Source organism: Protopterus annectens, chromosome 5.part0 (genome assembly GCF_019279795.1).
Source record: "Protopterus annectens isolate FY-2018-M chromosome 5.part0, PAN1.0, whole genome shotgun sequence".
In the NCBI taxonomy this organism is placed as follows: Eukaryota; Metazoa; Chordata; order Ceratodontiformes; family Protopteridae; genus Protopterus; species Protopterus annectens.
The window spans coordinates 1,198,656,588-1,198,669,339 of record NC_056735.1 but is presented as its reverse complement, the minus strand read 5'-3'; the positions used below and the strand labels follow the sequence as shown (position 1 = coordinate 1,198,669,339).

At 40.0% G+C, this 12,752-nt stretch overlaps 1 protein-coding gene across 4 annotated transcripts in view; it reads left to right on the top strand.

Moving 5' to 3' along the window:
* The window catches only part of TFDP2 (transcription factor Dp-2), a 1,395,463-nt gene that overhangs the window by 499,246 nt on the left and 883,465 nt on the right, over positions 1–12,752 (top strand). For all 4 annotated transcript variants that reach the window (XM_044071065.1, XM_044071064.1, XM_044071067.1 and 1 more), the window contains exon 3: positions 6,405–6,529. In XM_044071065.1, coding sequence (XP_043927000.1) covers positions 6,405–6,529 — 125 coding nt within the window. The remainder of the gene's footprint in view (positions 1–6,404; positions 6,530–12,752) is intronic.

The window sequence follows — 12,752 nt, the reverse complement described above, 5'->3', positions numbered from 1 at the left end:
TGCATTCTACTAATTCCATATGCAAGACTGCATATGAGGAAACTTAAATGGTATCTAAAAAGCCTATGGTGTCAACATTCTCAGGACCTGGAAACAATGATTTCTATCATTCCTTGTATGAAGACAGAGTTCCTTTGGTGAGCAGAGACCTGCTACCACAACAAGGGACTCCCTTTCACTCTACCCCCTGCCGCCCAAACCCTAACAATAGATGCATCAGACTATGCATGGGGGGCACACATGGCAGGGCAGTGCATTCAGGGCAAATGGAACCCGAGACAGACGCACATGCATTTAAATCAAAAATAAATGTTAGCTGTACAAAATGCTCTGTCAGCCTTCAAAGAATGTATTCTTCCAGGACAACTACTGGTAAAGAAAGACAACACCACAGTTATGTGGTACAAAAACAAGCAGGGGGAACCCACTTGTAGCCTCTCTGCAGACTAGCCATGGCTCTGTGGAACACAGCCTTGAGCTGCCAAGTACACCTGCAAGCTCAATTCCTGCCAGGCAAACTAAATTCACTGGCAGATGAGTTAAGCAGAAATCTCATGGACCCACACGAATGGAAACTAGAACCCAAAATATTCAACCTCTTGAGGAAGAACAAATGGGCGACTCCAGAGGTAGACCTGTTTGTCTCCCCTCAGAACTACAAATTGAACAAATTCTGTACAAGAACTCCCCACAGTCACGCTTGGAAAGTGGATGCCCTGTACTTTACCTGGGAAAGCCTCTCAGTTTATGCCTTTCCTCCTCTGCCTCTCCTCTCGAAGATTCTACTAAAGATCAAACAGGACAAGCCAAAGACAATACTAATTGCACCAGACTGGCCACACCAGTACTGGTACCCCCTCTTGCACAGTATGACACTGCTGCAACCATGGCACCTGCCTCAGACCCCTTCACTGCTGTCCCAGCAGGCGGGCCAGATTCTGCACCCTCAGCTTCAAACCCTGAACCTTGCAGCCTGGTGAATTCCTTGAGCATCAATCAGTAAGTATTGGCAGAAAAAAGACAGAAAATCCACCCAAGGATGGCCAATCAACGAAATCTACAAGTGTTCCAATTAAAATGTAGTCCTTTAATACAAATTAAAACTTCGACTTGAAAATAAAATGAAAAATAAAAAAGCTCAAAACTGTCCCTTGAAGATATCCGATAAGTGCTTTCGACTGTTGTCTTCCTCAGATCGTAACATACATACATCAGAAGAGATGAGCTAAAAATGCATCAGTAAACAGGGAATTCTCTAGGAACAGTTTCTTTTCCTGTGGATGTTTGGAAGTTGGGAGGGGTTAAAATGATAATGATCTGGAAGTTATTTTTTTAAAGAATATTTTAAAGGAGAGGAGATCCCAGCATCGGAAAGAAAGTTGTGGTGCCTTTATTACCCAAAGAGGATGAAGACTCCTCAAATCCATCTTCATGTGGACCCATTTCAGTTTTAAGTTAGTTATAAAATATTTGTCTTTACCAGCTAAGAGAATGGCAAAGGTGTTGCCAAATATTGATATGGATCAGTGTGGCACTGTGGAGCGGCGGCAAACATCTGACAACATTAACAGAACAAAGATGAGCCAGAGGGAAGCAGAATATTAGAAAACGCTGCTTTGTTGGTAGGTCTTGATACAAAAAATATTCAGTATAATCAGCTGGGAATGTGTAGGTAGGGCAGTGGTAGTATTCAGATTCTCTGATAGAGTAATGTGGTAATTTAGGAGTCTGTACGAAGGGCTGGGCACAGGAGTTGAGGTGGAAGGGTTCTCCAGCAAGGTGTGTTCGAACAGAGGAATTGGGCAAGGGTGTCATTATTTTCCCTTTATTTGCTTTATATTTCAGGCAACTGGCAAAGAAAATAAGAGTCTCAAATTCAAGAATATAAATAGTATGGTGATCAAGAAAGTTAGCTTTATTTGCAGATGGTGGTATTTTGTACTTGATAAATAAAAGAATATGTTGGTGTTATGGAACATTTTGCGAGAGTTTCAAGTCTTTTTAGGTTATAAAATTAATGAAGGTGAAACAAAAGCCGTAGCACTAAACTTATGTCCCTACACACACATTTTTTAAGCTGTTTAGGAGCATGGATTAAAAATAATTCTTTATTTAAGCTAAGAATAAATGGGAAGAGACTAAAGATAGTATAAAATAAGCAACTGGGAACTCTTTATGTATGGATAAAGTTACAAACAATGAAAATCTTTTTATTCCCTTTAGTTTTGTATAGAGATCAGGCATATTTTTGTTAACCAGAGGAGGAGCTGTGGACAGTAATTATTAAAGAATGAAGGACTTTATTTGGGAAGGGTAGGGGCAAGAGTTAAGTTGGATAAGTTGACTCTTCCCTTAGAACAAGTGGTTTAAGATTATCTGATTTGAATGGATGTTTGTAGTGCTAAGCAGTAAAGGATTATGTACTTAACACAGCAGAAAGTTGAAATTCAAAGTAGAAAGGGACAATGACGATTCAAAATGGAAAGGGATGGTGATGAAACGGGGAAGGGAATTCAGTAAACATGGAGAGAGAGTAGGATTTTGGATGCAGGTCCTTAAGGCGAATAACAACTGTACAGATTAATTTTCATAAAGTAGCAGAAAGTATTGTAAGAACTAAAGGCAACACAGGAATGGAGAAAGTAGATTTGCAAAACAGTAAGAAATTTCTCTGTGTGGAAGATTTTCACTCCATATATCTCTAGTTAATCACTGTATATTAAGCAGATCAGACAGTAGAAGTAGCGAACTTTAAACTCGTCTTAAGTAAAAAAAAAAAAAAAATTAAAAAAAAAATATATATATGTAATTGTACAGAATTACTGAGTATTTGAAAGTAATCCAAGCAAGGCAGACAGTCTGTTTCCAGTCGAAAATCCTTCATTAAGTACACAGACAAGCGACCCAAGTAAAACAAAAATGGAGTAATAGTTTCCTCTCAAGTTTTATAAATATATATATACTTTTTATCAGGCAAGGAAGTGAGCAGTCCATTAAAGAAAAAAAAAATTAATAAAATGAAACAAGATCAACTGGACAAAGATGATCTTGGGAGACTTACTAGGAGGTACAATAATAATTAACAACAATAACGACAGAAAAACCAACAACAGACAAGGTTTTAGTTATAACAGGGGATTTAAGGGAAAGTGTAACCATGCCTATATATATTTAGAAAGCTTGTAAGGAAACTATTACTCTATTTTTGTTTTACTTGGATCGCTTGTCTGTGTACTTAAAGGATTTTCGACTGGAAACAGACTGCCTGCCTTGCTTGGATTACTTTCGAATACTTAGTAATTCTGTACAGTAATATTAACTAGAGATATATGGACTGAAGATCTTCTACACAGTGACGTTTCTTACACTCTTTTGTTTTTGGACCCAGCATACTTGTTTAGTGGATTGTTTTGAGATTTCGGGGATACCACGGAGATTACTTTTTTTTTTGTTTGTTTTGAGAAAGTAGATTTACCAACAGGATAACTGCAAGTACGGGTATATAAGAGAAGTAAGAGAGATCTGAAATTTACTGGAAAAAATCAACAAAAGAGCCAAGGTATTGGGAACAAATAACTGGAGAGGGAAAGGTAAAAGTGGAATGAGGCCAAGCAGAAGTTTGGACTGCAGGTTAGAGGCCAACTCCCCTACCAGGGATTGATAGAGGATAGGCAAAGAGAAAGGGATAGGGAAGTGCTAAGTGGAAGACCAGCTGTGGTAGATTTTTTAGTTAAGTCTAGAACAGAAAATACTGTTTCAAAATAGATAATTAGTAGGGCCTATTACATGTTGCATAATAAGTATGAGAGTCAATCAGAGGAGGTTGGAAAAGATTGGGACGAGACAATAGAACGGCAATTTAGAAAGGAACAATGGGATGACCTCTATATGGCTTCCAAGTATGCAGCAAAATCCTGAAAGTTTAGGATTTTGCTTAGAAGTGTCTACGCAAGTATTTGTAGGGAACATGACGTATAATCAAACATAATTTCTGCAAGCACAAAAAGAGCAAGTACTGTTCACTGAAAATACTTTCGCTGACACTGGAGGTTTTTTTTTTCTCCACTGTTGTGTGACCTTTGAGTTAGTGTAAATCTGGGTGCAGGGTGGCTTGCCCACTTACAAAATCAAAATTAAGTTGTATGTTTTATGGAGTTTCAGTGAATGTTTTGTTTTTTTTCTGTTCGCCAAATTTATTTTCAATGACTTGACATGAATTTGTATTTTTATATCCCAACAGGCTTTAGAGAATTTTTCCTCAGGTGGATAACAAAGGCTGGAGTTGTTATGGAAAAGTGAGGGGTAATTGGGAACATGTTATTTGAGGATGTAACTAGTCGGCTGATTATAAAAATTCTGTACTGAATAATTTGTTAGAAGTATTGGTGGAGCAAATTTTTGTAACCAAGGAAGAAATTATTTTGAGTTGGAACATAGGATCTGAATTGCCTCAACATTGTAAGGCCTTACTAAGTTTAATGCTATTGGCTGGCAAAAAAGCAATTTATAGAAAATAGAAATCAAAATCAAAATGAGCTATAATTGAAGTTCTATATATTGTGAAGGGGATAAACAAACTTGGAGGTAGGATTCTTAGAAAAGGGAAGAAGCAAATTACGTAGAAATACGTGAAGTTTATGGGAACTTTGCATGTAGACTAACATTCAGGAGGAGGTGTGAGGTTTAAAGGAAGGTTGGAAGTGATCAGTTTATGTAATGTTAGCGTGAATAATAATTGCTAAAACGTGTTTGTATACCGAATGAAAAATATTACTGTGACTTTTTTTCTCTTTTTTGTTAGAGTATGGGTACTCTGTATCAGTGTCTTAAACTAGATTTAAGAACAATGTTAGAAAATCTTTTGTTTTAGCTGATTGGGCCAGTACTATTGCCTGCCCTGTGTGATGTCATAATTTGCCTGAATTTGTGCATCTCTTTTTTTTTCTAGTCCTTTTTGTTAAGCAGATGAAAATACTTGAATTCCTTTCCTTCATGGGAAAGAATGGTGTGGAACAGGACTGCAGGCAGAATCTCTTAGTGGAGACCAGGCATAGTTAACACTGTATTGTTAGTTGAGGATATGTGCTTGCAGCCTTGCAATTACGTGCATCAAACTTAATTTCAGTGAATGCAAAAAAAAAGCTGCTGTTTGCCAAAATTACTTTTGTGCTGGCAGTGGAATTTGCTTTTTTTCTTCACTGTTGTGCGACCTCGGAGTTGGTAAATATAGGTCTGTTCTGCAGTTGCTTGCGTGCAGGTTGTATGTAATACAAGCACTTGGGTGTGCATGATTGTATTGACACCTAGTAATATCAAGGTCTAAACAACTTCTCTGACCACTGCATGGCCAGACACTTACCTCTCTGGCTTTTACCTTTCTGCAGAGATCCAAGCTCAGTGGCCTTACTGAACTGTCCTCCTCTGAAAAGGGTGCATGCCAGTGGGTATTACTTCCAGGGGTGCATTGCTCAGTTTACTTGAACCGTGAGTCACTGACATTAAAGCTGAGAAAGGTCAGCTTCTTGGAATTGTCTGCAGTACATTGTGTTTTCAAAAATAGGACCTTTGCAAACCAACTGTTGTGCTGAATGGAGATCTTTACAAAATAGTTTTGTTGTGAACAGCGTAAGGATTTTATCTCTCTAGTTGGGTGTTATAACCTATTTAATAGAGAGGGGAAGCATTTAATAAAATGGACCTTGTCATCCTGGATCTTTAAAATGTGTCAGGAAAGACTTTCCTAGCATAGCATTCACAAGTTGTAGTGATAAGAATCAGAAAACTAGAAAAACCTTGGGTTGAAGTGTGTCTTTTGAACTCCTGACCCTGGTTTAGAAAACCAGTGCATTAGCACCTGTGTTAGAGTCTGCTATAAGTAGGAAGTAAAAGCTGAAATTGATGACCTCATTGAAATCTTTTTGAGAAGTAGTCTGAAGTATTTTATATTTCATGTTATCTTTTTAGAAGTCATCAAGAGAAATGCAAATTTTGACTTTCAACTTATGTCTGTTCATAGTACGGTTTTATCTTCAGTCAGTTTTTTTTTAGTTCTAAGTTGCATTTCACAAGCATTGCAGTTTTCAGATTTTCATATTGCTATCCTGAGTTTGTAAAGTTTATAATGGTTTTCCCCGTTAGTTGTACATTCAGATAACGAATGAAGCAGTGTATTATTAGTAAGAGCTAAGACAAACACATTTCCTGTTAAACTGTAATTAATAGCTTCTTGGTTTAGTTTGATTTCCAGTGCTGCATGTTTCAGTGGGATGTTGCTATATATTCTTCAGTAAAGTTTGTATTATTATTATTATTACCAAATAGATTCATAGAAATGTTTTTGCTTTTACTTGAAATGCTTTTCTTTTCTTTGATAAATGTCCTTATTTAAATTTGTTGGTTCACAGATCATAAGTACACCACAGCGACTCTCCAACTCAGGGACTGTTCTGATTGGGACACCGTACATCTCCCCTACTCCGACTATGGTTACACAGACACACATAACCGAAAGTGCAGCATGGGGTCAAGGGTAAGGAGCTCTGGTTTTTTTGCTTTGTTTTCACCTGTATACATTACATAGTTTCCTGTGTTTAACTATCTTGTGTGTACAGTTTCATGTGTTGAGTGTGTTCTTTGTAAAGTTTCTTGTATAAAATGTTTTAGTTCACTGATGTTGCACAGTCTCCACTCCCACTGCCTTATATTTATCATCTCTGCCCTCTTTTGAACTGGCTTCCTTTAGATTACTGTGCTGAACTTTACATTCAGTCTGTTCATCATTTGTTTGACGTGCTACATATTTATTTGTCTGTCTTATATATATAGTACAGCTACATGACATCAGAATGAATACAAAATGTACCTGTGTACATACATGAGAGAAAAACAATTACAGTAGCTTACATAAACATTGTTTAGGTGGAAGCATGGACATAGCATGCATGCAGTGGTGAACATTCATTAGAAATAGATACAAGCTTGTATACAGCAAAGAGAGATGTTACATTGTAAAATATACTGTAATATCTGTTAATTTCTAGTAATTAAAATAATGAAAAAAGTGGCAACTTAATTATGGAAATGGGGAAGTTGGTTGATAATGAATGCAGTGTATATATATATGTATGTGTATATATATATATATATATATATATATATATATATATATATATATATACACATCGGTAGTATTAGTTTTGGTTAGATGAGGAGGGAGAGGGTGACGAAACTGTGAAAGAAGGGTAACAGTGAGATAGTGTTTGATCTAATAGCTGGGAGAAAAAGAGAATGAATCTTCTCAACTTGGAGCATGTGACTGATGTAATTTATGTAAACAGTTACTACTTGTTGATAAGTGATTGTCTTTCTGGGCTGATGTTGAAAAAAGGGGGTAGTGGAAAAAAATAAGTATTTGATAAGTAAATAAGTATTTGGAGAAAAGGTAACAGATGTGGCCAAAAAATGTATTCTAGACGGGAGCTTGAGTATTAGCAGAGACAACTTTTACATAGATATGGTTTTAGCAGCAAATTGAAGCTATTTGTCTTGTCTGCTTTATTTGCATCGGGATAGAGTTCCGATTTTAGTGACTTGGTAGGAGTATAGAGAAACCCCAGCTGAGTTACTTGTTGTAGACATGGAGAGGAGTGACATGTTACTCCACTCCTTTCACACTGTCCTTTTTCTGTCTCTCTGCATAGATCTGGTTAGTGTGTTTATTCCTGTATTGCCTCTACACAGTGTCCTTTTTCTGTCTCTCTCTCTCTGCACAGATCTGGTTAGTGTGTTTACTCGTGTATTGCCTTTACACATTGTCCTTTTGAATCTCCTCTGTTCAGATCTGGTCAGTCAAAAGCTAGAGCAGAGTATCTGAGTCTGTATTTATGTTGTTGATTGGTTTGCTGTTGTTTCATTTTGTTTGTTTTTTTTATTCATAGGTAGGGTCTGCACTCCTCTTTGCATGCATTTTAATTCTGATTCTGATCAGATGATTAGAGCAGTTGCAGTAGGATAGATGACTGTATATTTCGCAAAAACTAATTGAGAAAGAGTTAGACCTGTTGGTTCCAGGAGCCGAGTGTGATGACTAGGGAGACAAATTGGGCCTGAACTGTCTTCTTTATATTTTTTATAGTCTGGGCCAGTGACCGTGTAGGCTGACTGGAACAGAAGCTATATCTTGTGATAAGCCAAAGTGGTCAGTTTAGACGGGTGAAATTGTAAAAAGATGTAGGTGAGCAGGAAGTTCTTCCATACCACTGTGTTTGAGTTTCTGAGCTAAAAAAATGCAGAAGCCCCATGCTGGTTCATTAACCCCGGGGAGTATTACAGTTAGTCAGATGATACTTAAAAATCACATATTTAAAAAATGACTGGAGACCAGTGGATGATTGCATCATAGGTTCATAGCCACTGAAGTGATCCCCAGGGTAACCTTCCTGTTTCCCATCCACTCGTCAAGGTTTCTCTTGAAGAGTGTTAGCAAGGAGCTCTGCCTAATGTAGATTGGGATCTTGTTCCAAAGCATGGAAAGTCTCTGGGACAGGAATCTATCCCTCCAGCATGTCCTGTTTATTGTTATGGTGAGGTTTAGATCCCTAGAGCATGTGGCTCGAGGAGATATGGTTTTCTTTAGGTGGAGCATGTCCATCAATTCATGGATCATGTTGGACATGACCTTATATGTCAGGCAGAGATCACCTCTGAGCAGGCGGTATGCAATTGAGTACAGCTGGAGTTTCTTCAGTAAAGCTACATAGGGCATCTGTTTGAGGCCAGTGATCCTCTTGGTGAGGTACTTCTGTGGTCTTTCCAGCTGTTTCAGGTGTCTGATAAGGTACATCCCAAATGGGTTATTGTAATCTATGATGGTTCTGATGAGTGATGCATTGAGGGGCACAATGACCTCTTTTGATGTGGATGCAAATCCTTTTGTGATTAGGTGGGCCACATAGAAGGATTTTCTAACCACTTTGGCAATGTGATTATCAAAGGAGAGGTTACTGTCTACTTGGGTCCCCAGATCCCTTATTTCTTCTGTATTTAGGGGGCTACCACCTATGTGGTAATTTGTGGGTACTTTGTTTTTTCCAAAGGGGATGACTATGCACTTTTTGGTATTTAGCTTGAGGCCATTGTTTTGACACCAGGTATTTGTCTCAGTGAGACCCTTTTGGAGGATGTCTGTGTCAGCCGGAGAGTCAGTTATAGCCCCTAGTTTGCAGTCGTCTGCGAACTTTGTCAGCCATAGTCCTCTTGTGCTTGCCTGTACCTCTGAGAAGTATATGCCATTGCTGTGCGCTACTCTGTGGGCACGTAGCCTGTGGAGTGGCTGGGTTTGAACAGTGTGTTTAGGTGAGGGGTTAGTTCATCTTTGAGCTCATGTAAGGCGCAGCCTGAGACACCGTCCGGTTCCATTGATGCTGTGTTTTTGGCTTTGCAGAGGGCTGTTTTAACCTGAGTGTCTGTGATTTCAGGGGCACTACATTCTTCTGGTATGGTTATGGGCCCTTTTAGGCCACCTTTCATTTCTCTGGTGCCACTGTGGTCCTTGAGGAGGAATTGCAGAGTTTTGCAACTGAATCACTGAACATGTCAGCTTGTTCTTTCCACCTTGGATATAGTATGAAAACTTGAAATTCCAAAGTGTGGAAATTCAAGACTGAACATCTGCATTGTAACAAAAATAAAATGTTATTTTTGATGTGTGTTCTCTGCACAAGGAGTGGACATCTTTGCGCTTTGTACCCCCTTACTAAGTAGGTGACCTGCAGGTATGGGTAATCATCTGTGCCAGTTTGGATGTTTGGCCTTGCAATTTTCTGTTTTAGAATTTTCAGCTGATGTCACTATGAATCCTGTCAGCACTAGGCGACAATTATGTCTGGTGCTAATGTCTTATTCCTGTAATGTCCATTGAGCTGTTTCTTTTCCTTCTCTATTCTCTGACAGTCTGCACACTCACTAGCATGTACACCCTTCTTTCTGGTTCTATTGTAAGTACTGAGTTAAAGAACTGGTGCAGTGCATCAGACTGGTTGTGTTCTTGTTTTTTTTTAATCCCCTACCCTTGCAAACTAGTCTTGGTGTAATTTAGTTATCACATTTTCCTGTAAATCTGAAAACATCTGATGTCATTGTTTTATTCCTTTTTGCCTAGACTTTATGGATGAACTTAGCTGCCACATTTTGTGGACACTTTATCCCCAACCTCTCATCCACCTGCACCACCAGCCCAGTGTTAGATATACCCTTTCTTTCATTTTTGATGGCTTTCTGACCTTTATCTGGTTTCCTTCTTTTGTTGTACAGATGAAAATTTCATAGTCCTCTGCTTTCTTAATGAGTCATAGCAGGCCGAAGCCTACCTTCATGCAATCCCGTATCTCCATGCTTGTTTCTCATGTCCTTACCCATTCGACCCTGAACAACCTATAGAATGGTCCTGTGGCCTGTCACTGCCCTTACCTGCACTTCCGTTTTGCTGATGACTACCAGGCTTAGGTTGATTTCCTTGGAGATGAGGTCTTGTTTGGTCAACTTACCCTGAACTTTGGTGTGTGGAAGGTCCTTTCTGTGGTAGAAGAGTTATATGCCGCCATGTCTGTTGTAGATTTATAGAACCAGCACCTGCTTTATCCCCTGTATAAACAACTCAAGCACCAAGATACTTGAAGTTGGACAAGTACTCCAGTCAAATGCACTAAAGCAGACAACCATTACCCAACTGCCTTTGCAGCAGTTCAGACATTTTAAAGCATCTTTCTTGTGGTTTAGTTTGTGAAACTGATGTTTTGCCCTATTTCTAATATTTTGGGAGACAGGATGCCAGTGGGTTCAAAAGTAAGGTAAGGTAGACAACCTCAACCTCTTGCAAACTGCTTTTGCTTCGGGCACCGCGCGGCAAGAAAGACGGAGAAAATGTCGTTGGCTGCATCTTATATACCCCTGTCGCACTGATGTCAGGGAGGAGGTGACAGCAACTGATGCCGGACCAAAACTTTGGAACTCAGGCCGACTGGGGAAACGCCTGACTGCTGGATAACCCAAGTGTAATGACTGCAGCAGTGTATACACTCGAACATCTACATTTGTGGTAGGTACAAAACTGTACTTTCTTATTACTTCCTGGATGGAGTTAGTCAATACCAGTTTTTAGCTTTGTTTGGTGTCACCTCAGCCCCATGGTGATCACCACATGTATGGCTGTGATCACAGAAAACTGCAAGTAATGAGGCTTCTCTACTGCTCATCAAGTGCAAAGCGGATGAGGAATGTTCTCGCCTAGCACCACTCCATGAAGTTAAACTCCCAGATTGTTGTTTCATTAGGAAATCACAGCCGGTGCAGTTTCTTGGTATCCTGCGGCATAGATACCTTGTTTTCCAGAGATTTCTGTTACCATCATATGTGTGTAACCATATAGTATATGTGATATAGTTAGATGTTCATCGTGCATACAGCTGCAGTCATAACAGATGGGTTCTCCTGCCGTCAGGCGGGTCCTCGGTCTGCCGAATTCCAAAGTCTAGGTCCGGCGTCGGTTGTCGTCGCTTCTTCCCTGACATCAGTGCGACAGGGGTATAAAAGAACCAGCCGATGCCATTTTCTTCAGTCTTTCTTGCCGCGCGGTGCCCGAAGCAGTAGCAGTTCACAAGTGCCGGTCGGCCAGCTCCTGAGATTACGAAAAATTTGGAAAACCGAAGTCTTCTTAAAAGCTAAGTACCCCATTGGGGAAACTTTTCTTGCCTCAGACCGATGTCAGACAAAGTTAATAATTGTATTTCTTGTGGGAGGCAAATACCGCATAAGGATTTCCATTCCCTCTGTATACCTTGTTTAGGCCCAGACCACGACGTCTCGGTCTGTCACTGTTGTGCTACATTCAACAAACGCACTATTAAGCGTCGGAGTTCGCCCAGCATTTTTTTGGAAAAGCATTTAACTATACCATGTCGTCGGATACTCCAACACCGGTTTTGTCTAAAAAACGCAAAGACAAGGACCAACACTCGAGGTCCGCGGCCTCTACCGACACCATGCCAAAGCCGACTACACGTGGTCCGGTTCTCAGTGAGGCACCTACGCAGCCCCTGATTACCGACGACACATCTTTGGCGGTGTCTTCTGTACCCGAGGTCGCAGGCTCCTCTGCCCACACCCCGACTACAGATACCGAAGCCACTCTTGGCGTTGAAACACAGAATGTGGACAGGTCCACCTCCACTCAAGGTGTCTTCAGACCTTCCTCTTCTTTCTCCATCAAGGCTTTCACCAAGTCTAAAGCAACCATGCACCCTAAGAGACCAGTTAAACAGGGCCCATCTCCAGGCCCCATGCCTAAGAAACAGATGCTTAAAATGGCTGAGGATTTAATTACTCTAATCAGAGGTTCTCAGCCACCTCCTGACAAAAGGCCCAGAGTGGAAGAAGATTCCCCCTCCTCGGATCAGGGCTCCATTATTTCAGAACACTCTGATGATCAGGAACAGTCTTACTCCCCTTTTGAAGACTCTGATGCAGAGGAGTCTATTCCTTCTGTATCCCCCCCTGAGGATTCCTCATTTGGGGAAACTTTGCATACCTTAAGGGAACACTTCCACTGGGAAGGCCAGGATTATTCAGATTCCAAGAAAAGGCTCAGGGAATTTCTTTTGTTACCCCAGCACAGGCCTCTGGCTGTACCTCCTGTCTTGGACATTTTTATTTATTTATTTATTTATTTTACATTTGTTGACCGGGATGGTCCGACT